The sequence below is a fragment of the Elgaria multicarinata genome, chromosome 3, assembly GCF_023053635.1.
Source record: "Elgaria multicarinata webbii isolate HBS135686 ecotype San Diego chromosome 3, rElgMul1.1.pri, whole genome shotgun sequence".
Lineage (NCBI taxonomy): Eukaryota > Metazoa > Chordata > Lepidosauria > Squamata > Anguidae > Elgaria > Elgaria multicarinata.
The window spans coordinates 37,813,003-37,840,931 of NC_086173.1; the positions used below are offsets into that span (position 1 = coordinate 37,813,003).

The 27,929-nt window shown below is 41.6% G+C and overlaps 1 protein-coding gene across 4 annotated transcripts; it reads left to right on the forward strand.

Annotated features, from left to right (window-relative positions):
• RAB5B (RAB5B, member RAS oncogene family) lies at nt 1-27,880 on the forward strand. 4 transcript variants are annotated; one of them, XM_063119972.1, is made up of 6 exons: nt 1-75; nt 16,060-16,356; nt 17,247-17,398; nt 19,224-19,346; nt 22,090-22,183; nt 24,683-27,880. In XM_063119972.1, exons 2-6 carry the CDS (start codon nt 16,194-16,196, stop codon nt 24,796-24,798), a joined length of 648 nt encoding a protein of 215 aa, XP_062976042.1. In that variant the 5' UTR covers nt 1-75; nt 16,060-16,193; the 3' UTR covers nt 24,799-27,880. The 4 variants fall into 4 exon arrangements, with proteins under 4 accessions (XP_062976042.1, XP_062976043.1, XP_062976046.1 ...); XM_063119973.1 differs by having other exon boundaries at nt 7-75; nt 16,057-16,356; XM_063119976.1 differs by lacking the exon at nt 1-75 and adding an exon at nt 97-114.
• Nucleotides 27,881-27,929: the final 49 nt, after the last annotated feature.

The window sequence follows — 27,929 nt, forward strand, 5'->3', positions numbered from 1 at the left end:
TGGGTTTGGTTGAGGTAGTTTGTTTGTGTGCGAGGCAGTCGGGGGCCGCAAAGGGGGGAGTCGGAGCCGTCTCAGGTACCCGGACGGGGGACTTGGGCCGCGCAGGTTGCCTGGGTGACGTGAGGGAATGTGTCCGCGGTCTTGGGGGTGGGTTTCCTTGGACGGGCGGCTGTCTGGCTACTCGGAGAGTGGGGAGAAGTTGGGCCCTTCGGGTGGGGAAGGGAGTGGGCTTGGCGGCTCCTCGCTGTGGGGAGGCAGCGGCCTTGTGGCTGAGGGAGCGGAGGAAGAGGCTTTTTTGAGTGGGCAGTTGGTGAGAGGACCGAGGAGTCTTGGGTGGATGAAGTGGGCCTGATCTTCGCCGCCGCCGCCCCCCTCCCCATGGTCGTAAAGGGCGGGTGTTTTTAGGAAGCTGAAAATGTATAGTGAGGAGGTGTGGAGCACCCATATAAAATGGGAAAGCCCAGGTGAGGTGGAGGTAGAAGGGCCCTGGCACTCTGCGCAACTGGATGGCGAGGAGTTCGGGGATGGGAGATGATGATAGGGACGGGGTCTGAGTCTGGAAAGGCCTCAGGCGTGGAGGTTGTATTCAGTGTATGTGTATTGGTGGGTCGTGCGTGGGGGGCGGGGGAGGTTGTTTACCCATTATGTGTGCTGTTACTGTGCTTGGCCTTCTTGGTGTAGGGAACAGCCTGGCTGAGTTGTTTAGATTGGCTGCTTTTTCAGTGGAAATGTAGTGGGTGGAGTGGATTCTGGCTTGTTGTGGACTGTAGTAGGAAGGGGAAGGGGGCATTGGCTGATAGGGTGGCTCTGATAACCTGTCTGTGTTGGTCATTCTAATAGTTTTGATACTGTGGTTACCTCTGCATTAAGACTACTAGGAAGCCTCGCAATGTATTCTGTATTTTGAGTGCTGTTGTTTTAGGAGCATCAATCAGTATAGAATAGATGCTATACTTTCATCAGTCTTATTTTATTTGTGAAATCTTGATCTCGTAGCAATGTTGTGGAAGGAGTTATTAAAACCTCTAGGCCTACTTCTTGTGTTTATGAAGGTAGGACTTTGTACCTCTGTATTTTTTTGTAACACAGCTGCCCTAGATATTGCTATTTGTCCTGAGCCCTGAGCATAGTCACTAGCACAAAGGTTTCTCTTTTCTCCATTGGGCTCCCAAATCAATCTGGACATTTTTTTAATGTGGGCACCTGGGAGAGGTAAAATACTCTAGTTTTGTTGCTTTTCAAAGCAGAGTTGCCCACTGTAAGATCTGAATCCATAAAGAACCTATGATTCTGTTTAAATTCAAGGTTCTGGCTGGCCATGTGTGATGCTTTCACTAATCCTTGTAAGTATCCATGAATATTCTGGAGATGGGCACATTAGAGATTCATGTATTCCCCCAGCTTTAAGGGGTTTATAATTTGTTCTCCTTACAGCTTGACTATTAAAAATGCATTGGTATAGGCAAGCTGCCCAGAGAACTACAGTTAAGAAAAAAAATAGACCTTGCTGATCCAGTATGAAAAACAGAGGTAACTGGCTAGAAGTACTTAACATAAGGCATAATAGGAGTCTTGTATCTGGTGGTGGTTTGCAGATATCAAAACTATATCCTGTGGTCATCATAGTTAAGTGAATGGCTACTTCCATGTGCTACATAATGCTGGGTGGTTTTTCCTGTGTGAGATTCCCATGGTATTACTCAGGTGTGGAATCTGATACTGGACCATTTGTAGGACTATGAAGAAAGGGGAGGAAGTGAATCATGGAAGTAAGAATACAGAGGGATATGAGGTCATTCAATGTGGGTTTGCCCTAGAATTTCTTGTCCAGTCTGCAGCATGCCAAGTGATAAGCCTATTGTTTACTGATGGGATACTTTTCCCTAATCTTCAGAAAGAAATTACCTCTCCCTTGTTTTGTCCTTACTACTTCTAGCCTAGCTACAATTAACCTTGGAGCTCAAGAAAGTGAATTAGTACTTTATTGGAACTCTCCTAATACTGTACCAATAGTGGTGAGTTTGGGTGAAATGTCTTGCCAATTCTATGGCACTTTTACTGCTGTGTAGCTGCCACTTGACTTTTCCCTCTACTATTAGAAAGATACATTTGGATACTTAAGACTGCATATTTGGACTCAAGAGTTTCATCTGTTCATTTTCGACTGTTTCCAGCATGATTACAACAGAAAGCCTGCATTTCTCCTTGATTCTTCAAAAGTGACATTAACATATCTATCCATTTCTATTTACTACCATCCATCAATGTACATGCTTACAAAATAACTTTTGAGTTTCTGTCTGGTGGACATACTAGTTCCAGTATTATCTGTCTTCGTAATCTATTTTCCTGAAAATGCCCCAACACTAGCTTGGTGTAACAATGTGGTGTCACAGATCTCCTCCCAGGGTTGTGTTTGGAACTATAAACTGTTGTCTTACATGTGAAACAGCTTGGAGTCCACAAAAGTATTTGAAAAAATTTGAAGCTTTTTCCTTTTCATTTTGTAAAACATCCAACTCTCATGGTTGCAAGGATGATTCTGGCAAGTAGAAACAAGTATTAAGCACTGAAGGCAAGGAGGAATCTCAAAAGCCTATTTTAAAAAGTAAAAAAAGTTATATTTTAACCAAATAACAGATAATAAGGGATGGTTTTAATTTTTGTGAACCGCCCAGAGAGCTTTGCCTATTGGGCGGTATAAAAATGTAATAAATAAATAAAAATAAATGGTTGTTGCCTGTTGTCCTGTTTCAGAGTTTCCTAGGAACATCTGGTTGTCTGAACTTAGAAAAACAAAACATAGGCTGGCCTTTGGTCTGATCCAGAATGGCAGTTTTTGTGACCACAACAATATTTTGTGGTTGCTCCTTCTGGTAGACCCATATTAAATAGCCAGGCTATTTCTTGCCCTGGACTATTTGAAATTGGTATCATTTGTTCTTAAATCTGCCTGAAAAGTGCATAGGGAACAACACATTTCACCAGTAAGGTGCTTCCTGAAACACCAATGCCTTCGGTATGCTTTGTACCTCATTCCTGTTAGGTCTTTGTGAATAAATATATTAACATATATTGTCCCTTTATTGTGTTTTTCTTATTCTGGAGGATCACAACTTTATATTAAAAAAACCACATAACTATGAAATTTCAACTCTTTCCTAAAAACAAAAATTAAATAAATGGGCACAAAATGGGCTACCAAACTTAAAAGCATTCCATTGCTTCTGTAATAAGTTCAGACCATAATTCTGAGTTTCATGTGGATGGAGTTCCATAAATATGAAATAGCTAGTTTATGTCCTTGACATTCAAGCATTGTGCACAAATAACACTGTGTTCCCTATTGGTCAGGATTTAAGAGGTATAAGGGAAGCGATGATCTTCATGGAATGTAAGGCCAAAGTCGTTCCCTCCCTCCCCCATAAGCAGTACTTTGAATTGTGCCTGGAATAGTATAAGAAAGTATTGTAGACTCTGAAGCACTAGCAAAATGTTGCCTCTGTCTTCCCATCTCAGAAGATGAAGTGCATTCTACCCTCACTTGCAACCTTGAAAGACAGCTCTGCATAGAAGTTATTATTACAGTCTCCTGGAAAAAAATTGGTTGCCAAGCTCAAGTACTGGAGAAAATTGCTAACATCAGAGGGTTTAGCATTGAAGGAAGTTGGAAAAGCAAGTCCAGGTTTTCTTTTGCTTTTAAGTTGACAACCTACTAGTTATCCAAAACTTTGCCAGTGTTAGGGTGAAAGATGTTCAAGATAATATAGCAACAATTTTCTTGACTTGAAAATTGACATTTAATCTTTTATCTTACAGAGATCAAACTATTGTTAGGATTCCTCTTGAGCCTTGTTCATCTTCACCTTAAAGCTTGTATTTTTTTTCTAATTCACTTAGGTAAGCAGGTCTGCTGCTTGTGCAGTTGAAGGTGAGCTGGGTCCTAGGGTGGGACATGCAGTTACAATCCTATGTATTGGTATGTATTCCAAGATAGGCTTGATGGCTCTTGATCTCTGACAAACAGGACTCATCCTTGTCTGGAATAGGAGAATGTTCTGTCTTTCTGGTACAGATACAGGGATATGGATTTAGTGAGTGCTTTTTGTGGCTGTCGTCCCGGAGCATGCTTAAATTGCCTTTTAAACCTACAGTTGGAAACACTGGGTCACTAGATAGCTGTCTAAAGTTGAAGGTAATAGTAAGATACGCAGTTGAGAAAAATGCTAATCTTTTAAAAGTTTTTGGGGCAGTGCTTATTAGGCACCTTAACAAAAGAATATTCTGGCTAAAATCATAGATCTGGATTTAAAAAATATATTGCTCATATGGTAGATAATCACTAAAAGATGAGTGTTGTGCATGGTGGTTCACTTAACTTTCTTTTGTGCCATAATCTACCTGAAGAATCTGTAAAGGAAAAGGGCTGAAGGATGAATCTGGTAAACTCTTTGCCCATGGAAAAATCTGAACTAGATAGTTTAGCTGTGAATTGCTTCTTGTTCCTTGACCCTGATGCAATATCCTTGACAAACTTCAGCTTCCCATCTTGCTCTGCCAGTATTTAAAGACTTTCATTACAAGCTGAGAACAATGGGATGGGTAAACATGTAATCTCACCTCTTCCAGGCTTGTCCTTGAATTGGTGCAGGCAGATCCAGTGCAAATAGAGCTGTTTGCAACTATTGTACTCTTTTTATGTGCTTAGACATGGGGTAAAGGTCCCTCAGTTGCTTGTTTCAAGCTTTGGGGGCCACAGATATTTTGAAGATGTAGGAAATACTTGTAAGAAGAAATCAGTTGCAGAAACAAGCAACTCCATGGTGCACTGATGAGTTCAGTATGTTTTCCCGTTTGCCTGTCTTGCTTTCATCATGTGTTACTTGGTCATCCTAATAGCTGAATACCTGAACGAATGACCAAGATGGTGGTATCAGCAGCAACCTTTGGATGCTTGTTTTTCCATGTAAACAAAAGCATGTATTGGGGATCTAAGGTACCTCTGGAAGTAGTTGTTCTGTGATTACTCCGTGCTGGAGGTATTCGTACTTATTATATCTGTAGTGTTCCTCATTATTCACAGCGCTATATAACTATTCATTTACCTATTAATAAAGGTTCAAGCTGCAGGCAAGTGGTATAGACTGTAAGAAGTGCTCAGAACCTGTAAGAGTGTGCTGCTCTTCCTACCTGTCTGTGGTTGCTATGAGTGCCTTTAAGATGGGAGTTATAAAGGAAGGAGTGATTGGTCTCCACCTAGATGTATTCTTACCTGCATCTTGGTCATGGTGAAGATCCATGCCAAAGTATAAGCAAGCAGGATTGTTTGTTAAGAGAACCAAACAGAATGGAAATTCTCATTAGGTCACACACTGAAGCTGGTTAATCAGCCCTGCTTGGATGTCGTTACCTGCCCTGTTCTGCACTGGTAAACACTTGAGCCACCTCAAATTCCTATAATTTTCCTCACCCCTGGTTTTTTTGTTCCTACCCTTTATGTGCCCAGGGCACTGTATAATCTGCCTCTACAATGGGGTGGGGAACCTCAGGCCTGGAGGCCAAATCTGACCCTCCTTGGGGTCTAATCAAGCCCTCCTATGCTCTCCAGATGGCTATGCCCCCCCATCTCCCCTCAGTTATTTGGTTAACCAGCTTTTGTGCATTTTTATCTCTCATTCTAAAAACTTGAAATACATATCCTAATGCTTAGTTACTGACAGTAAGAGGTTTATGCTACACTATGCTTGTATTTTTTTGTACTTTGGCTCTGCCTTCTTTCCCTTTGGCCTTGCCCACCATAGGAATCCATCCTCTGAGAGCTTTTCTGAAACTGAATTTTGCCCTTGCGTTGAAAGAGGTTCCCCATCTCTACCCTACTATATCTATGCTAGTCCTAGCCTTCAGTTACATCTATTTTGGGGAGCAGTGGTCTCTCTGACAAAGGAGTTCCTTTTTCTCCAGTGTTTAGTAAGATTGCCTGAAGAATAATGTGTAGTTCATTGGGGAGCATTACTAGAACAAGACAGCAACTATTCTTCTTTCTGCTGTCCTAAATTAGTCAGGAGGAAATGCAGGCTTTATGCACCTAGAAAGCTCTGGGAGAATTTTGGATGTGTTGCAGAAAAGCTGAGATGGGTTCTCTCCTGACACATGTGGATTGCCAATGCTATGTTTCATATTTAGTTATAATGGAATACCACTTTCATTGTAGGGAGGAGGTGTGCAACTTGGCTTGGCAGTTTTCTACAACATAATCTTTTGTGTAGATCAATTTGACAGTCAGATGTAACTGTCCATTCTAGGAAAGCAGCTGGGCCATTCTACCACACTGGTAAAGTCAGAATAGTAAATACTTCATTGGTACAATCCTAGGGGGGAAATGCTCCTTTTTCTCCTTCTAGGTGAATGCTGTCCAGTAGTATTCCTGAGTGAAACTGCTTACTGTGCATCTAGCATGGAAACCAAGTCAACCAGTGGAAGAAAACTGGAGGGCTCTGTACTGCTGCCAGCAGCCATCTTGGTTTCTATGTTGGCGGCACAGCAGGTCAACCTGCATATTGAACATAGAAACACAGCAGAATGCAGGAGGAGGCATGGATCACTATAGACCCCTGCTGACAGCCCACTGCTTTTGTGTGCTGGACATGCAGGAGATGAAGCTTTCTCGTGTACATCCAGCATAGAAATCAAGCAGTTTGGCTAGGCTTCTTTTTACTCACAGGAGGGGCAGGCTAGTAATTACTTCAGCTAATTTGCAAAGCTGCATTTAAAACATGTTTTCTGTCACATAGGTTGGTGTCTACTTAGAAACAACTTTTCAACCTACTTTACTGGAATTCTCTGCCCATAGGATTTGGAATAGCTAAACTCTGTAGCTTTATTTTTATAAATGATTCGTGATAAAATCAGATTTTTGGCGTTTATGATCCTTCCTTTAGGACTCCTGGAATGACCCCCCAAACCCCAATTTGAATAACTTTGTTGCATTCCTCTAAGACTATAGTCCTATGCATACTTACATGGGCGTAAGCTCCATTGAACATAGACTTATTTCCATGTAAATATGCCAACGTTTAAGCTGCAAAACTCAATGACCAGGTTCACATGATCATCAGAGCCGGCTGTTTGACTTTTGAATTTGAAGCTGCAACTGCGGCTTGTCTTGTCCAAATCCAGAAAGGATGTGTTGTTCCTGTGGTTAACAAACTACTCAAAAACCATAACCTATTTTAGGGTTGTGGGTAGTTAGTTAACCATACCAACAACCTACCCTCACCAGGTTCAGCGCCTTGAATATTCAAAATGGCTGCCTGGATATGCCGCAACTCATGTGGCTTAAATAAACACTTACACAATACATAAATAAACACACCCTGATTGTGTGAACAGTCTGCTTAACTGTCTTTCCTACCAGTTGTATTGCTACCTTTGCATTTCTAATGATGAGCTTAATTATCTTATATAGAATTGTCAACTATTTCAAAATGTTTTAAATTCCAAATGCTAGTCTGCTAGGAACCACATCAGAGAAAGGGAGAGAAATATAGAGCCACGTCCTGTGTGATGCTTTTTTCATTCATTTTTATTTTTATTAGCCTTCTGAAGTTAAATTAGAATTGGAAGGATTTGCTCCAATCTGATCTCTGACTTTCAGGAAATCAACCCCCATTTTGTTTTTTATTTATTTTATTTATTTAAGCATTTTTATGCCATCATTCAGCCAAAAAAGGCTCTCACGGCGGCTTACAAAAGTATTTCTTTACAGTCCCTGTCCACAGGCTTACAATCTAAAAGACATGACACAAAAGGAAAGGGGATTGGGAGGGAGGAGGAGGAGGAGGAGGGGGAAAAGAAAGCAAATTCAGGCACTACAATCTTAGTTGCAAAATCTATACTCCCTGTATACTTTGTTTTTAACCTATACTCCCTGCTAACTCTGATTAATAAAGATAAGATGATTGATCCTACCTGTATCCACATATCACACTACCTGTCTGCAAACACTCTTTTGAGTGGCTTGCCAGCTTCCTCTATCTCCACAGTGTGACGTCACCAGCCCATCGCATAAACCCTTCTCAGGCCAAGTGCCACCACTTGAAAACCTGAGAGAGGGTTAAATAAAACCTTTCCCTTAGCTATGAGGGAAACAGGTTTAATATAGGATCTCTCAAAATATACTGTGGGAATACTCTGGTGTGGGTGTTTAATAACTGTAAGGCAGGTAAATAATGCCAAGCTGACACATGGTATTTGGTAGCTAACAAAATAAAAATAAGTTTATTGTTATTTAAAAGCTTCAAATAAAAATATAATACTTTCAATCTTGCCTGATCTAAGTTTTCCACACACCAACCACCTCACTCTCTTCACACCAATCCGAAGTCCCTAGAAGCTAAACTCTCCTCAGACGTACTACTCAAACTCCCAAACTCACATACCTCACAAACTCCCAGCACTCTCCTTATAAACTCCTTTCCCCCCACCTATTACATCATAAACCACACCCACTAAGTTCTAACAATCCATACTTATCAGACATACTAATCTAGACATATACAAGATAATCAGTTGTGGGGTAACCCCACAACACTTTTTGAATTTGGATGATTAGCAACAAACTTCAAAGACTTCCTGAGCCCTGTGTTGCAGACACATTCTCTACTTGCCAGAGCAGGGGAAAACAGTTGCTTTGGTTTGCTTGGCTAGTGCTCTTATAGATAGATGTTCATAGATGAGTGTGAAACCAGCTTCTGAAATGTCTTGCTTCCTTAATTCCATTCATATGCCCCCTTAGTGTATGGATACTATGACTTACAACATTAGGTAACATGTAAAACATAAACTTTTGGTACCATAGCCAATGTTCCCCCCCCTCTGTGATTCTACTCAAGGGATAGGTAACTTGTGGCCCTCCAGATGGCGTTGGACTGCATGTCCCATCAGCCTTAGTCAGCATAGCCAATGCTCAGCAATAATGGGACTTGTGGCCCTCCAGATGTTGTTAAACTCCTGCTGTTTTAGTCTGAGATGATACTGAATAAATTTGATCCTAATTATACTATGCAAGTGTAGTGGTGCCCTGGGTGCCCTCATGGTTTAAAAGAGGCTAGTTGTTGGAAAACTATTTCCTACTGTTGCATAGGATTGATCATGGTGCGCTATACAAGTGACAATTAGTGGCATATTTGTATTCCACTTGTTTTCCGAAAAGCTCAATCATATACATAAAGTTTCCCTTCTGGGGACATACTCTGACCCTGTTCTTGCTAAGCCATGGTGGTTAAGCATTTGGTGCTAAACGTTATTGCTCAGCATGTTGTGTGAAACATGACTTAGTGTGCTATGTGAACCATTCCTAACCGTGGTGGCTGCATAAACACAGTTCAAACACGCTCACTAACCTTTTACTGCAAAAGGGTTAGCGGCCTAACCATGGCTTAGCTTGTTGTCTGAACAGGCCCAATTAGGGAGAGCAGATTGCTTTGTTATGCCCTGCTTGTGAGCTTTCCAGAAGCTTGTGGATTGTTCGAAACAGGATCCTGAACTTGGACAGACCTTTGGTCTGATCTAGCAGAGCTCATGTTTTCTTTACAACAATCCTGTGAGATAGATTAAGCTGACAGATTGTGATTTTCCAAGATAGTCCATTGAACTTCATTGAACCCACCTATTGGTTAATACAGAAATGTAATAAATAAATAAAATGAACAATATAAAAAACACATTATTCACTACATAACACTGACTTGGGTATCCTCAGCAATCTCCCGAACTCAATGTCTTAATATGCTTCCATTCCACCATAATGTTGAGAATGCTTGAAGTTGTTTTCTAAGACAATTTTTTTGTGGCATATCTGGTTAGGGCACCTTGTTAATGGGAAAGGAGAAGAGAATGGCTTGCTTGGTGCTGTCTTAAACTCTAGAGAAGTAGGGAAAGAAAGCCCCAGATAACTAGCATAAGAGCACCAAGCGTTTAGTGAAAGGTGACTTTGTTCCAGTGTGCGTTTATCAAGCTGTATGAAGGCATTAATAGTTCTGTGGACAAAGTAACATTATCCTTGGTTGTAAAAAGTATTGGGACAATACTTTGGTCATTGCTAAGCCAATAATTTATCCAGCCAACACATTTGTGCCTGGTCTTCGGAAACCTGTACGATGACTAACTTATTCTTTTCACTGGTTTATTCCAGTATGTACCTTGCTTCTAACTGGAATGCGTCTGTCTGTCTTTGAACTGTGGCTAAACCTCTTGTTCTGCCAGTTTTGGTTTCAATACCTGATGCTTTTTCACTGTTAAAAAGTACATGCTGCCTCCTAATCAGGTCACCTCTAAAGTTGCTTGATTAAAGTGCATTGGAGAATTTTCAAAGGGGTAACTGTGTTTGGTCTGCAACAAACAACAAAGTCTTTTGGCAGTCCGTTTATTAGCCTTTGAGGTGCCTGAAGACTTTTGGTTTTTGCTGCATAGGAGAGTGACCTTTGACTTTGCCCACAGAAACATGACATAAGGAAGAAAATTACTTCCCAAAACCATTACTGCTGTGTAGGGAAGATTTCAGGATATGAATCTATATTGGGATTCTGTTGAGTAGCTTGTTACAAAGAATTAATGCCAGAACATGTGTTGCTAAATAAGTTATTGCAAAATATTTCTGGGGAACAGTAACATAACAGTAACATTTAGAGCACATGAAGGAAGAACTGAGAATTGGGTTGGTCTTGTTAGATGTGTCTGTCTTTAGCAGTGACTTTGAGAATCATGCTGAAAAACTGGTTTCTAGTGATGGCGTTTTATCTAATTAACTTGATTTAGTTAGTTTCTAAGTTGGTAGTTTGATGCAGCCTTGGATAGCATGATTTTTAGGTAGAAATAACATGGTCTTAAAACATGAAGCATTCTGGATATGGTTTGTTTAGATCAGGGATGGGGAATGTGTGGCTCTCCAGATGTTGTTGGACCAACTCTCATCATCCCTGGCTAGGGCTGATGGAAGTTGCAGTTCAATGACATCTGGAGAGCCACACGTTCCTCACCTCTGGATTAGATGTATGTCTATTGTGAGCTACATCTTTGGATGATCATATAACATGAGAGGTGCCCTTGTTCTCCTAAGTGAGGAACAAAACTATTGATCTTCAACCTGGCTGAGTGCTACCAAGAACGCCCATTAAACTTCTCTCATCTTATGGGAGAATGTGTTTCAAAATGCAGAAAATAAAACATTTAAGACCAGAAATGTGTTTCTGATATGCCTGTTCCTGTGCTGCATATTGAAATGTTAAGCACTATTTGGGGGATTGCAGAGTTCTCAAGGGATAGCACTTCCTTAGGCTGAAAGGGAAAGCTTTCATTATAAAATTATGAACTCCCTTGAAAATAATGTGTCAAGAAAGGGAAGGGGTTGAGCTGCAGTTTGCCTTACTTTAAGTGGCAGTTGCCACTTTTAACGAGTTGAACATCTTTGCCCTCTGAAAGATGATTGAAATAGGAGCACCTTTTGTGAAAAGGGGCCCTATTTTGGATCAGCCCTAATTTCCAAGAAGAAACTTGATGTTATTGACAAATTCAAGAAATAGAACTACATGGATATTCTCAGCTGGTCTGGGATATATAAACTCATATCAGTGGATTGATGTAAAAGGTTTATTACACCAAGCCACTGACATGAGTTCATATATCCCAAATCTGCTGAGAATACCAACGTAGTACTATTCCTTGAATTTGTCAATAAGGTCAGGTTTCTTCTTGGAAATTCATACTCATCTCCTTTCATCTTAAAATCTGAAAGGAAGCATATTGAGTTAGTATTAAGTTCTGTACTATCATATGGGTAGAAAAACTTATCAGTGTGTAGATAATTATTGTTTGTTCATATTATGGCCATGAATATTGCTGATTGCTAATTACCAACCACTTGGTAATTATGGGAACATTTTTTAAAACAGTCCAGTGTGTCACTTCAGGCTTCTCCAAACAGGCTGGCATCAGCTGTGCAGACAGCCTCTCTAGAAATGCATAGGGCTCTTCCCAGGAAACATGGACAGGATGCCTGCAAGGTCATTGCTCAACTGCTCTCTAAGAGAGGTCTTGGAAAAGGAAGGAAGCATTTTCTGTGCTTTGCAGAGTTGGCTTAAGGAAATCTAAATACATAGTATTTGCTTTGCTAACAGATAACAGTTGTGTTTCTGGCTTTAACTTTGTTCCATGCTTGATCTTGGTGTGTATTACAGAAAGAAGCGTCTTTGGAGAACTTGCCTCTTCATTATGCAGCTTTGGATAGCATGAAGAGCAGCTATTTTGTATTTGACGTATAGAACATTAGTGTGAATCCTAGGTAACGTTTCCAGCCAAACTCTGTATTTAGCTGTATTTAAAATTGCTGGTGGAAAATTAATCTAACAACCTGGCATCTACTTGCTTCTGACAAACAGCTAGGGGCATCATCGAACTGGTCACAAGAACCATCTTATGCCCAGGGGTACATAATAGTTTTGGCCCTGAGGGCTGAATCAGGTATCTGTCAGGGTGCTAGGGACTGCCCATGTGCACACACACACTTATTCACACACATATGCTTATACACCTGTGTGTGTGTGTTTAAATGTGTGTCTACACACACACACGCACATACAAACTCATTTGCATTCCACACAGACTCACACTTTCCCCCTCTGCCGAGACGGAGCTTTCCTTTGCAAGTGCTAGCAAGAGAAAAAGTTTCCTTCCCTCCTATTTCTTCTGAGAAAATGAGATGTTTTCACTTGCTAGTCCTAGCGTTGGCAAGGGAAATCTCTAACAATTAGAAGAGTGCCCTATTTTCCATTTTAAAAGGCTGCATGTTGAATAATGACATGGTTTTATATTGTTTAAATGGATGCACAGGCCTTGCTTGCAATGTACTCTTCTAATTGTTAAAAAAAAAGTTTATGTGGTCTCATTCATGTTCCATGTATGTTTTGTCACAGACCTTTGAAGAAGGCCTAACAATAAAGACAGAGGGCTAAATGAGTTGGGCTTTTCGCCAGTAAAATAATTTTCTGCATCCTGAGGCTATTCTCTCCCTTTGTGTCCAGCTTCAGAACAAGCCAAGACGAACTTGATATTGGTTTAATAACCTGGCTTATTCAGAGTTGGTAATCATAGTTTCCTGATTCGGATGAAATGGGATACTATGGCTAATGAGAGACTGCCTGGTTCAGTCAAGGCTTGTTTATGCATGGGCAAAATGGGCATCCATATCTCAGATTAATGATATGTTTTCCAAATGTGGCCATTGGATTACCCAGAACTCTGCTATTAATTGACAGGGAGAAAACCTATTTTCTCTAGACTGCATAATTTTATAATTCTCCATCAGGACTGCCCTTAATTACTTAGAAAACTTTTAAACCTTCAGAAAAATATTTCAGTCTCCTAATAATTTTTTGTTGTCTTTCTATACGTCTTCCAGCTCTGTGATATGCCTTTTGAGATGGGATGACCAGAACTGTGACCACAGTATAGATTTGTATAAGGTCATAATGATTACTTTTTTGATCACTTTCTTAAGAATTCCTAGTACAGAATTTTCCTGTGGTCTTTCTGTCTGTATGGCCAAAATCACACTAGGTTTTTTTAAAAAATATGAAGTACACTAATGAAAAATCTTGACGTTACTGAGGATTCTTGAGAATGTACTTACTGCCTCAAGACTTGCTCAGAAGTACTTGCAAATCAAAATTGCAACCCACTCTTTCGATGTGCATTGTGATTTTGGTTTAAATGTTTTATTGTCTTGAAACATTTTTTCGTGGGCAGGGAGGGAATGATCACACCTTATTATGTTGGAAACTATAAGCATGGGCTATGCTGGCTGAGAATTAGGGACATTGCAGTCTAACAAATCTGGAGGGTGTCAGGTTGGGGACGTCTGTCCTAAAGGCTTAAATTCAGGCAAGGATTGGGTCTTGTTCCAGGTGTCAGGTGGTGATAGTACTGCATTTGGCCCAGTTCCTAGTATCTGCTACTTTGTAAATATTTTCTCCATATAATGTTCTGTCACTCCCAACAAAATATTGGAACAAATTCTTGGAATGGGTGTGGGTGGGAAAGAATAAAATCTAAACAAAATCTGTGTGTGTGTAACATACACACACAGTCAAAATGCTAACTCAACCCAAGACACACAGATCTACAGGGCTATGGGGTGATAGTGGCTCAGTTCAAACAACACTTTCCTCTACTCAGAGGTAAAACTCTACTTAACGGTGGAGTTTGTAGGGGGTACTCACCACAAAATATGTTCCAACTACACCATTATGTGGGTGTGGCCTGCTGTGGAGTGAAAGTTAATGCAACATTTGACAGTTCTTCTGCCCTCTCTCCTCCCCCAGTCCTCCCAAGGGTATCCAACCAGCCATTGCTGTGAAAAAACAATCCCAGCAGCTCTCCTAGAGCGGCACTCCCTCCTTTTGCCGCTCTTGCCAGGGAAGTCTATGGCCACTGGGAAACTCCACTCACTCCATTGAACAGGAAACTCCACAGAGCCCTCCAGACAACATGGAATACAATGGTTGTGCAGGAACTCTCCTTTGCACAGTGTGGAGATTCAGGGTGGAGTGTTTTTTGTTGTTGTTGTTGTTTCTTCCCCTCCAGATAACACCTTTCTCAACTGTGGTGTAACAACTACACAGTGGAGTTGTTACACTACCGTTGAGAAAAGTGTTGTGTAAACTGAGCCAATATGTGTTTTGCATACAGAAGGGAGTGATGTGTCCAGCACTTCCAAACACCTTTCACTTCTCAGCTAAATGCTTTGGAGATAGTCTGGTGTGAAGTCAAATGAAATCAAACCCCGACATATACAGGAAGAATTCCCTTGATATGTGGGGGTGAAAAGTGTTGTCCCATTTGTTGATAGTACTGAGAAGCAACAGCCTTTCCCTAGACTTTTGCTTCCAGGGGCATCTTCATTAGGAAACAAAATATTCTATGAAAGGTTATCATCCTGCATCCAAAACACTACTGAAATCTGAGTTAGAAACAGCAAAACATAGAGGTAGAAGACAAAACGAGCATAACATATTACTGCTTCTGCCATAGAAAGGGTTGTAACGTATGTGTGAGGATTACATGTATCAGGGATGTGCTGCACTGGGGAAGCAGCACAGGGCTTCTTGAGGGGTGGATCTTAGACAAAATATATTCATAATGCCATTTACACTTGGGAACTCAGAAAACTCATAAGTTCCTCATTACCTGAACACCTACGAATTTGAAATCTTCACCCGTGTATATGTTATGAAGTTCATTTCTTTCCAGTGCAGAAATTAATCTGTAAAGCAGGCCTTCAGTTTGAAGAAAAACTTGCTTGAGGAAAAAGAGGAAACCCATTCGGCTGACACGTTGCACTGTGAAATTCGATCAAACAGCTGCATGTAGGCCTCAGTGATGGCCTGGCCAGAGCTCATGCTGAAACTGAGATGTTAAGCACTGTCGTAATGTACCGTTCTGGTCTAGGTCAGGGGTGTGTCCCCTTTAGCCCTGGCTCTTGGTACTACATGATGTGATGAGCATTCTAGTCCAGGAGCTGCTTGCTACATCTTGAGGAATGCGAGTAAGGAAGACATCTGCAGGAGTTGCTGACTCATTGATTCGAGAGCTTCACTGCACATAGTAGTGCTTTCCCCCAAAGCTAACTCTAGGGGGCTTGCATGCTTAGGGATTGATTTTAAAAATGAGTATAGTGTGACTATGGATTGTGTAGCCTCTAGGCATCCAATTACTATGCTTCTTATGGGCTAGATATCATTCTTTCCTGCTTGTATATGCATCTGTCTCTGCTACAAAAGTGTGCATGTGCTTCCCCTTATGGCAGGGCTGCTTTTTTCTATTTCACAGGTGGAGGAAACAAAGCCAGCATTGAATCTTGTTTCTTCCACATTACTCAGGTTTTGCTGAAGCTGGCTTGCTGCTCAGTTCTGCTGAATCTTTCTAACTCTTCTGTATTTTTTACACCCAAGTCTTTTCACTTGTCCAGTACATTGACAAATCTCTTCTTCCTTTTTATTCCAGAAGGAGCTACTACTAACTGTTGGAAGAAGTTGTCATACTTTTCCAAGCCAACCCTCCCCCCGTGCTCACAAGGTCTGGTCAGTGGCTGGTAGGTTTTTGCATTGGCTGGGGCACAGGCTGCTCTTGGAATCCAGGCCATGACCAGCAGAGGAGCTGCCAGGCCGAATGGTCAGTCACAAGCCAGTAAGATCTGTCAGTTCAAGCTAGTACTACTGGGTGAATCAGCAGTCGGCAAGTCCAGCCTGGTGCTGCGCTTTGTCAAGGGACAGTTCCACGAATACCAGGAGAGCACCATTGGTGGTAAGTTTTTGAGCATCTCTCCTTCATAGGAGGAAAATTCATGGTTTAAACATTAGGGAACCACCCCTGGATCCCAATATACTCATATAGACCATTAAAGCACAATCATCTACCTCCACTTAGAGTACATCATGTTCATAATTGCTTTGATAAACATGTCACAAAACTTACATGTTCACAGAAGTGCTTTTATAATTCTTGTAGCCTTCAAACCTTATTTATGGGGAAATACTACCCCAAATTTTAGTGTTTGATTGTACACATAATGCATTTTTGGGTAAACCCTTCCCTAATTTTCTTAAAGATATCACTCAGTCTTTAAAGTCTTAGCAGCAGCAGCCAGCCTAAATATCATAATTGTATGGCTGCCTTCATGGGGAGGGGTATTTTTCAAGAAGGAGCACCTGTGGTGACTGAGGTGAGGACAGGTATCAAATCCAGCAGTAAGTAGGGGCAGGGTGGGAAGAGAGGTGCGATTTTCCTACATGCAGACGAATTTGTACGTAGGGGAACAATACGTGGTTTCTCCATTGGCACTCTGAGGTGGTACAATCCTAGGAAGGCTGCACCACAGATTTCTCTGCATGTCTAGGCTGGCACTGACGCACACTATTTGCAAGACGAACATTTAATGTACCTTTCACATTTGTGTGTAGCTCTGTACCAGTTACCTCATGCATGGTTAGACTCTTTGGTGTTTGTATTATGATCTCTAACAAGCTTTTAATCAAGTAACATAATATCACTTTTTGCTTGGTCTCTTACTGGTCAGATAGCTAGTTCACAATAGTAAAATTTCAGTGACTAATAAATTGTGATGTCCAAAATGAAATGATTACATCCAGTTTTGGTGGGCTCCTAAGCCAACTCTCCACCTTCTCTTTTTACAGCGGCTTTCCTCACACAGTCTGTCTGCCTAGATGACACAACGGTAAAGTTTGAGATCTGGGACACAGCTGGCCAGGAAAGATATCACAGTTTGGCCCCTATGTATTACCGAGGGGCTCAAGCTGCCATTGTCGTGTATGACATAACCAACCAGGTAAGCATGAACTGTTTGCTGATTAGTGAGGAGAAGGGTCAGTCTCAAGGTTAAAAACAACAGCATGGAAATCTCATACGATCAGAATAGAAGTGTCTCACTGACACCATCTCAGTTTCTTTGAAATCCCCTTCTAACCTCACAAGGAGATAGTTGGATATAGGCCATCTAAAGATTTAAACATAGTAGGTTGTTGTAGCTTAAACACTGTGGAGAATTTCATGGTTGTTTCTAACAACTTAGACTCCTGCTTGACCAGAGAGTTGTCTTGTCCACTAGAAACCTTTGCTGTAAACCAACTTCTTTGCTTACAATGGATGATTTTAGGGATATCTAATTTATAACTGTAGTTCTGAAGAAGCCTGGTTAGAAATCATATTGCACCAGTTGCTGGGGAACACAAAAGGGAGGGTGCTGTGGCACTCATGTCCTGCTGGTTGCCCATGGGGTGAACAGAACGTTGGACTAGATGGACCTGGGTCTGATCCAGCACGGCTCTTCTTATGTTCTTATGAAGCCCTCCTGGGTTCAGTGGGATTTACTTCCAAGTCACTATGTTTAGGATTGCAAGTGAAGTTGCTCTTGACCAGCATTCCTCAGCTTATAGCCCAAAATATTTGGAGAGCAGCAACTCCCTGCATTCCTGACCATTGGCCATGTTGGCTGGGGCTGAAGTCCAAAGGGCACCAGGTTGGGGAAGGCTGCTCTAAACTAATCAAATCTTTATGGTAGCCTCTGGTAGTGGGGGTCACTATTTAAAATATTCCTTGGGTTGCAATTGATAACCTTTGTTTTTGAAAATGCTGTCCCTTCATGGAATGATTATCATTGTCTCTAGTAGAGTCAACCATTAGAGTCGGAAGAGCTAAAGACAGTTGTGCACGCGCTGGTAACTTTGAGGCTCGACTTCTGCAATGCGCTCTCCATAGGGCTACCTTTGTGCCTAGTCCAGAAACTTCAACTAGTTCAGAATATGGCAGCCAGGTTGGTCACCAGTACACCTAGGGGTGACCACATCACACCAGTCTTAAAATCTCTTCACTGGCTGCCAATTAGTTTCCGGGCAGAGTATAAAGTGTTGGTTATCACCTTTAAAGCCCTATATGGTTTGGGTCCAGGCTACCTGCAGGATTGCCTTCTCCCGTACAATCCGCCCCGCACACTCAGGTCCTCTGGGAAGAATTTACTCCAGCCAACAAGAACAAGGCTGACAACTATTGCCCAGAGGACCTTTTCTTCTGCTGCTCCCAGTTTGTGGAATGGCTTGCTGGGAGAGATTCTTCAACTTAACAGTCTTCCAGAATTTAAGAAAGCCATAAAGACTGATCTCTTCCGGCAGGCCTACCCGGCTGAATTTTAAGATGCCTTTTTTAATGGTGTGCTGCTTTTAATGATGCACTGGTTTTAAACGTTTGAATTAGTTTTATGTATTTTATGGTGTTTTTATTTGTGTTGTACCCCGCCTCGATCCAGAGGGAGAGGTGGGTAATTGTTGTTGTTGTTGTTGTTGTTGTTATTATTATTATTATTGGAGGCAGTATGCCTCTTGAACTCTGCTGCTGGAAGCAACAGTGGTAGAAGGCCTTCATGTAGTGCTTCCCATTATAGGAAACAGAATGCTATATTAGACAGACCTTTGGTCTGATTCAACAGGGCTCCTGTCATGTCTTTGAGAATCTGCCAGTCCCAATAGATAATTGCTTCCACTGTTGGAAAAAGGCTTTGTTCGTATGTACTGCTGAAGTGTGGAAGACTTGGTGGTAGATAGGAACCATGTTTATTTTTTGACTGCACCCTGACATTTTGCCTTTTTCTCTTCTGATAGGAAACGTTTGCACGAGCAAAAACATGGGTGAAAGAACTCCAGCGACAAGCTAGCCCAAATATTGTTATAGCCTTAGCGGGAAATAAGGCTGATCTTGCCAACAAGCGCATGGTAGAATATGAAGTAAGTTGAGTTTCTCAACCATTTTAGCTGTGATATAGTGTCACTTCTGAACAGAAGGAATTCTCCAGTTTGATGGCTACTGTAGTTTTGCAAAACAGTGGGTACTTACCAATGGAGGACTTGCTAACAGTTAAAAGGCAGTGTGCTACTATTCCGTCTTTTTTTCATTAACAGATTTTTTTTCTGTTAAGAAAAGACAGAACAAGCTGTGGGAAACCATGGAAGGCCTACAAATTGAAGAAGATCACCCCCTGTAAAATTCTCCAAATGTGACCCTGTATAAAATTCTGTGCGATAGCACAATAAAAGCTTTATCTGGAAGCACACTAAGATATACGTCCAGACTTACAGTGCTATTCCCCTCTTTTACATTAGGTGAGAAAAAACTAAAATAGACGCTTCTAGACTGGCCAACTGCAGCGCCTTGGCTTAAACCACTTTGCCAATTCTTCTTTAGTGAGATAGGGCTGACCACAGTTGGACTAGCCTAATACTTACTCAGCCTGCCACCTGATCCTTTTAACTAGAAATGGTAGGGATTGACCCTGGGACTGTCTGCATGATCAAGTATGTCCTCTATCACTGATGGATGGCCTCCAAAGGATTGGGAGATTCTGCCTGTGTATGGCACACGTATGAACTTTCTGTTCCATTTTATTTCATACTTTGCAAAACTTTATAGAAGGGAACTTGTGAAGTGTTGCCAAATGTTAATTAAAATAGAATGGAAAGGTTGTAAACGTGGCATACTAAAGCTGTCCTTTATCTCACAAGACCTGTAGCATGACTTATGCTCATTGGTACACCTTAAATGTAAGAAGCAATTCCTGATTGGAAGGAAAACCCGTTACACCTAGGACATGATAGGCTGTCCCAAAGAAGCTATATATTCCATTCGGAATATTCATAATGCATATAAATGCAGTATTTGGGGATCTGTGGAATGTGGAACAGTTTGAGAAGGAGGGTTTGTAAGTAGTAAAGGAAATGTATCATGTGAGCAATAGGGGAAGGGTGCAGACCTATGCAGAGGAGCATACCCCTACTTTCAAAAGAAGGTCATTTCAACTTGGTGACGTCAGGCCAGTTCATATGCTTTTTAACTCTTCACTGGATCAGTCTTGTGGATGCAGCTGTACAGAAGTGCTAACAATTGACAGGCTGTGTTCACAGTCACAAGCACCAATTCATAAGTGTGTTGGAACATTTTTCCAGCCGCTTTAGGAAGTGGGAGTGATAAATATGGAAATACGAGGTCATATGCCGTTTCCTACATGGAAACTGTTCTTCACAGGAATTTCTGAATCAGCCCATGGACTCCAGTAGTGATTGCGCTCTTTTCCCTTTACGGCACAGTTGCAGTGCCTTATTAGAATCCTCATATCTTTGGCAGTGTAGCTTCAAAAATGTTTGCCACTTCTTAAAGAATTAGTCCAGATTCTGCATGACATAGAAGTAAAATAGAAACACTGATTATATACAATTTGGGAAATAGACACAGTGCATGCATGATGTCTGCTGTGCTCTAGGCATGTGTGTCATTTGCACAGTAATAGCATAGAGGCTGCATGTAATGGAATTAATGACCTGGTTCACACATGATGATGAATCTTGGCTTAATTAACCCACAATTTGCTGGGCACAAAGCGGAGTGAGCAAGCTGCTTCTGACACACTCCTTGCTTCCGTTTTCTGTAAACAATCTATGATCACTCCATTCGTCCGAACCCAGATGCTCTTGTTTGTTTAGGGGTTAAACAACCCAGAGTCTAGCCAAGAATAAATTATAAGTTAACTCTGGGTTGTTTAACCCCTAAATGACACAGAGTTGTCTGGCTTTCTGTAAACAACCTATGATCGTAGTTTCATAGGTTGTGAGCATGACATCCAAATCCAAAGAAAAAAGTGCGCTGGAGGTAACTCACTTGTTCCCTTTCCTGTCCAGCAAATTGTGTGTTAATTAGCATCATGTGTGAACTGGATCATTATTGGGAATAAATACAAATGGAATGTTAGAAATTGAGAAAGTTAAATCCTCTTAAGAAGTCTTTCATTAAGAATTCTCTTTGATTTTGTAGAGTCTTCTCTCTTAAAGAAAGACTGCTTGCTTTGGTTTTTGTAGATCAGGGTTTGGCAACATATGGCCCTCTGGATGTTATGGCCTACAGTTCCCATCAATCCTTGCTAGCATAGCCAGTGGTAAGGGATCATGGGAGTTGTAGGCCAAAACATGTGGACGGCCACAGGTTGCCCATTGCTGTTGTAGATAAATCTTTGAATTGCCATATTGAAGCCTCAGTTTGGTAGCGTTACTAGAATCATTTCCTGTTCTGTGTGAACATAGGATTGTGAATCTAAGGGAGCCACTATGGCTCAGTTACCATTTTCTCTTTGCTTTCAGAACCGGAACTTTGGAGTCTTATATTTGTTAATTGTTATATCTACCTATACCTGTTTACATGACAGAACTAGTACAAGTTATCTAGAGTTGCATTCTGTTTCTAGGTAACCTGTTTTAACCCTGGCAAGTCGATGCCATCAATTGCAATGTGCTACCATTTCCCCAAGGCCACCTTTTTACTATTCCTTCCAGATACTCCAGTCTGAGGGGACTTCTTTACTATTTAAAATACAATTAACATGAAAATTGAGCAAGCCTGTATACCCAGTTTATTCCTTCTAATCCAGAATGTACAATCTTATTGTAAGTCTGGCCACTATATCTCTCTCTTACTCTCTTGCAGGAGGCCCAGGCTTATGCAGATGACAACAGTCTATTGTTTATGGAGACATCTGCCAAGACAGCAATGAATGTTAACGACCTCTTCCTGGCGATAGGTAACTCTGACACTTCATTGCATTTGTTATTAGGGCCCTGGCTCTATAGAAGTCCATGTGGTTTGGTTTCACATCACTGTGGACACTGAGTTCTGCAGCCTTCTGCTGTCTAGAGTTACTGCCAAACAACTTGTAGTTAGAGCTATTATTGGAGGTAGGGCTTGACAGAACCCCAAGAGGCAGCACAGGCCAGATTGGGCCCCCCGCGGGCTGGATTCTGCTGATGGGTGGAGATTTTGCAGCCCTGGTTTAGAACATATATTTCATTCGCCCACCCCCCAAAAAACCTATGTTCAGTTACCAGGGACGGTTTGTGAGTCTCTTCAAAGTGTTCTGCAGGACTTGAGCTGGCTTTGCTTGCGCGTTCATCTGTAAATAAAATTGCTGCACCTGTCTTGGCCAAAAAGGTGCCCCAAAAGGGTTTGTTTATGATCAGTGGTACTCCTACCTGCTTGTTGCCTGATTTGCTAAATGCTAGCAAATAGAGGGAACTGAAAAGCATCATCTTGGGGAAAGGTTGGATATAAATGTAATAAATATTTTAAAAGGCTATAGACTGATTTGGCTCATAATTTTCTCCCTCTGGTTAGTTTGTATAAACAGTCATGTGGACAACAAGTCCAAATTCAAGTTCTTGGGGAGAAGGCTAAGAAAATACCTCCATGCTCTCCCCCCGCACCCCAGTCATGCTCCACTGTGGCTTCCTAGGACAAACCATCCCTTATAAATTCCATCTTAGGTGGAAATATCTCAGTTTCACCCTATAGCTCATTGAAATTATTGATTTATTTGATTTGTATCCTGCCTTTCTACCAAAAAATGGCACTCAAGGCAACTTACAGGCACAATTACAATTGATTAAAACAATAAAATAATATATTAAAATACAAAAAACCATGATTACAGAAAAAAAAATTAGAAGACCCAACCCCACAGACCCAGTTACAGGTGAAAGGCTTTTTTGAATAAAGTAATCTTTGCCTGTCTGTGGAAGGACAATAGAGGGAGCAAACATAGCCTCTTTTAGGAGGGAGTTCAACAGCCTGGCCACTGAAAAGGTTCTGATCCTCTCTTCCCATGCCAACCTAGCTTTTAATATAAGACCTGTTTTGGGTGACTTTAAAACTTTTCATGGTGATAGAACTGCTGGAGTTAACATTTCAGTGGGCAGTCTTTCTATTTCAGTGTGCATAAAACCTTTGCCACCATGCTAGTGCTTGGCCGTGATAAGTGCAGTGGCTGCTGGTCAGCCACTGCGATGGAAACATGACGTTCTTGGTACAAAAGTTTGGTAATACAACCGCCTCAGTCTGTTAGTAATCCCCTTCAGAGTATTAAAAATAGGTGAGTTTATGAAGGAACACCTTCATGCTTGGCACCTTCAAACCAGTAGATCAGAGGTGTAGAACCTCAGGCCCGTGGGCCAAATGTGGCCCTCCTGGGATCTAAGTCTGGCCCTCTTGAGCTCCCCAGATTGTCATGCCCTCTTACCCCTGGCCCCGCTCCCTTTCCCCCCAACCCTTGGTTGTTGGGTGTTTTCTTGGCTTTTGCATGCTTTGCCACATTCCGAAAGGTTGAAATGCCTCTCCTACGGCTTAGTTAATGGCAGTCAGAGCGTTGAGCTAAAATACGGGGGCATTTTGGCCTGCCCTGTTTGGGTTTTGGCCTTTCTCACTGCTGGACTGCAGCCCACAAGAGTTTCTCTGAAATTGAATTCAGCCCCTAGGCTGAAAGAAGTTCAGCACCTTTGCAGTAGATGAAGGAAAGGGGATGTTTTCTTTGTTGTTTTGTTTACACACGCTCTGGATGCCACCACTTTCAGTAGTATTGCCTGCCCGTTGTATCAAAACTTGGCCATTTTGTGTGTTTTTTCTCATGTGCCAATGCAGATCTCTTTGATTTTTAGTTGTATCACTGCCTAGTTTGCCTGCGAGAATGCACACTCAGGAGTAGTTACGATTGTTTACATAGAGTATGGTCATGCATGAACTGCCTCAGAGTATTTTAATTAAAATATTTATATCATCCCATTTTGTGCAAATATACCTCGCGTGCGTTTATTGGCTTGCTTTAATGCTCTGGTTTTAATTGTTTTGTGTTGTAGATCACCTTGGGACCCTTTTGAGGGCCAAAGGGTGACATATATGGTTTAATAAAAATAAGTTTACAACAAAACATATATATCTGATATATTTAAAACTGTACAGTAAATAAAAGCAGCACTACAATAGAGAAATACAAGCCAGCTGCAGAAAAGCAATCCCAGTTCAGCAGAACAAACGGGAGACCAAATGCCCTCTGAATTTATTTATGTTTAAGCTTGCCACCAGAAGGCTAGCAGCAAGGGAGTAGCACATAACCTCACCATTCCAAATCTTTGAATACTCCAAATTCCGTCGTTACATTGAAATTTTACTCTCGTTGGTTGAGCCCCCTTTGGAAATGAAATGAGGAAACCACTCTTCTCCTCCCTCACTAACGTATCTTTTCCCCCTTTAGCTAAGAAGCTGCCAAAGAGTGAGCCCCAGAACACAGGCGGTGCCGTGGGTCGGAATCGAGGTGTGGACCTTCATGAGCAGTCCCAGCAGAACAAGAGCCAGTGTTGTAGCAACTAAACAGTGGCATTAAAGCAGCCAGCAAGAGATAAGATATAACCTCCATTCCCAGCCCCACTCAGCCACACCTCACCTCCAATAACAGCATTGGCGCACTTGGAAGCCGCCCCCCTTCCTTCTCCTGAGAGCTCCGTTTAACTGCACTTCTAATGCTTCAGAAACCAACACCAGACGTCTGTTACCACCACCCCAAGAAAATGGAGATAGACCGACCGGGGACTTAACTTCCAAAAACAAACTCTTCTTCACTTTGTATTATAGGTGCAAATAGCTACCTACTTACTTGGATTCCCCTGCTCTGTTTTCTCCCAGATAATATTCCTTTCCCTCTTCCATCTCCCCCCACACACTGTCTTTGCTCTCATAAAATCTGTGTTCTTGGTCCTGTAACATCCACCCTCTCCACCTCCACCTCCCTTTATTTTGTTGAATGCTGTGGGGGTGGGTCACAAGTGAGGGGAAACTCAATTCCTGTAGATTTATTTTTAAGAGCAAGATTAATGGATTTCCTCAGAAAATGCAGGTTTTTTGTTTTGTTTTTGAGGGGATCCTTTGGAGTTTTTTTTTTTTTAAAAAAAAATCATTTGTTTTCAGTGTTCAGAAAAGCTGCAGTGTCCTTCATTATTTTTTTCCAGGGCAGCCTTTACTGGCTGGGTTGGAGAAGGAGCTTCTATCTCAACTCTTGCTAGTGGCTTGCTTGCTATGACATGAATTGTGACCCTAGGTTTCAGTGGCATGAATACAAAAATCATGTGTTTATGAATATAGAATATAAGAAACAGTTTTCCCGGACCCTTGGATAGTACTTGATTGATGCCTTAGAAGTTGTGTTGGCCAGGACTGTAGCAGAGGGAGGGGAGACTCATTTGAGGAGTGTTGATATTGATTGGCGTGGCTAGTGTTCCATGCCAAAAGGCTACCATGTCTCTCCTCCTGTTACCTTAACATTCAGGTGATTGTCTGCGGGTTGCACTTCAGTCATCAGAATCCCATTAGGGGCATTCTGTTCTCTGCTCAACAGGTGTGACCAGCTGTCTGAAGCAGGAATGTGCAAAGGAGACAGAGCTCTCTTGTGTTCTCTTGGCCTACCACGGGGGAGCCTGTCAGAGTTCCCTTTTAATAGGTTTTCCCTGCTCAGCCTGTGCTTGGCAATAACATACAGTATGCACAACATTGTCTAGTAGAATGTTGTTCTAAGTTGCCAAAAGGAGAAACGCCCTTGCATCTATGGCAAAAGCCTTTTCCTAATGATTATTACAGACAAAGACTTTTGGCTTTGGAGCTAGGAGTGCAAGAATGAGAAACAAGACAACATTCTAGATGGGAGGAGAGATGCTAGCAGGAGGACCAGTACTGTACATTTTATACCCTCTTCCTTGCCATGGAGCACCCGGCTTGCCTTGTGACTGTTTCCTTACATCTTTGTGAAATCTCCTTGTGTACAAACTTGGTCTTACCTTATGTAACATTGTTGAGAGGTGGTGGAGCAGTCCCATCTGTCTTCACCCCTTGGATCCCCAAGGGCTGCCTAAACCTGAGAACTGTTTGAATTAAACATAGCCCTTTTATGTTCAGTTTACTCTGTAAATAGCACAGCACAGATGTCTGTAAAAATAATAACAATAATAAAGGGGTGGGTGGTTGTGGGGTTTTTACTTCCCTGCTATTAGGTAAACAAAGTAATAGCTTTTTAAATTTAGCTGTAGATACTGCTGATCTGTAAGAGTAAGCATACTACTATCTCTCACTCACATCTTACTCTCTGAACAGCTAGCAACAGTCCACTGTCTTTGTAAGGAATGTCTCCTTTCCCAAAAGCATTCTTCCAACCCCCTTCCCGCAGCACTCACTTTCTTAAAGCTTCAAACATGAACATATCTTCTGAAGTGGAGCTGTTCCCCCTCCTCCCCATGCTGTCCTGACTTGGCTTCAAGATAGCTTACAACCAATAGGAGCATCTCTTGGGTGTATTCCGATGTCTATGTCATGCAGATGTCTCACATGATTGCTGCTGCGGCAGAGCTTGGAATGAGCCATGCTTAAACACATGTGCACATCCGTTCCCGATTATTTCCCCAGGCACTGTTTTCAACACTTGGATTTTGCACATGTACCTGTTCCTATTCACTAGTGCAACTTAAATACTGATATCCACCCAAACAGTGTGGGCATCTAGGACTTAAACTTTGTTCTTAGCGACTCTTTTAGCCATATACTGAAACTGTTAAATCCTACGCTGCTGTCAGCATGTGGTAAATGTCTATTGGGTGGCAGCTTTATTAAACTAGAAGCAACTAAGGAAGGAGCTAAACTGACCTGTCTCCTCAAGGCATTAGTAAGAATACTGCAAAGCTCAATTGACTTAAGTTGTATATGTGGTAACATTTTGCCTCATCCAATTGACAAAAGTGCAGAGTTGGCTCTTGAGATGTAATCAGGCTCCTCTCTATCATTGTACATGCAACTTTTGATGATGCTCATGATTATAAAGTCTAGATCACATTAAGAGTACCCCAGCATCTTTCCCACATTTATTCCAAGCTCTGAAACTCCATTTGGTGTCAGGGTAGAACTCTGTGAGGGAGAATCTTGAAATGGAGTCTTGCACCTTCAGTTACATTCACTGTAAAACCTTTTTCACTGACAGTTTTGTGTTTTTGTTGTGTGCATATAATGTGGTGTTTGTAGCCATCTAGGAGGACCTAGGAGCAGGGAATAATGCCTTTCCCCTTCCAAAAAAGCTAAGGTGCTGTATTGCTCTCAGTTCATGGCAAAGCAAAAACAGATTTTGTACTTAAATACCAAAAAAACCCAACCCTACTGCTTTCAGTTACTGCCCACAAAGTTTTTTACTACGTCCTGGCTAGTTCCTGGACCAAGTGAGGACACTGCAGCTTTTTCTTAAAACAACAAAAACACCCTTTTTCTTCCACCTATTCTTTTCTTCTGATCAGTTTTTTTTTTTTTTTTGCTTTTGAGAAAGCTCTTACATTGCATTTAAAATAACAATCATGGTAACAGAATTCAACTGCTGATTTACCGATGTATTTAATGTAAGTAAACAAAAAATCAGTGTATTAGATGAACTTGCTGCTTTATTGTGATTTGAGAAGTGGCCTGAATGGTTCTGA

Coding starts and splice junctions, on each gene's coding strand:
- RAB5B (XM_063119972.1), top strand. CDS start 16,194: ATGACCAGCAGAGGAGCTGCCAGGCCGAATGGTCAGTCACAAGCCAGT. Junction 16,357..17,246: donor CCAGGAGAGCACCATTGGTG/GTAAGTTTTTGA, acceptor CTCTTTTTACAG/CGGCTTTCCTCACACAGTCT. Junction 19,347..22,089: donor AGCGCATGGTAGAATATGAA/GTAAGTTGAGTT, acceptor ACTCTCTTGCAG/GAGGCCCAGGCTTATGCAGA.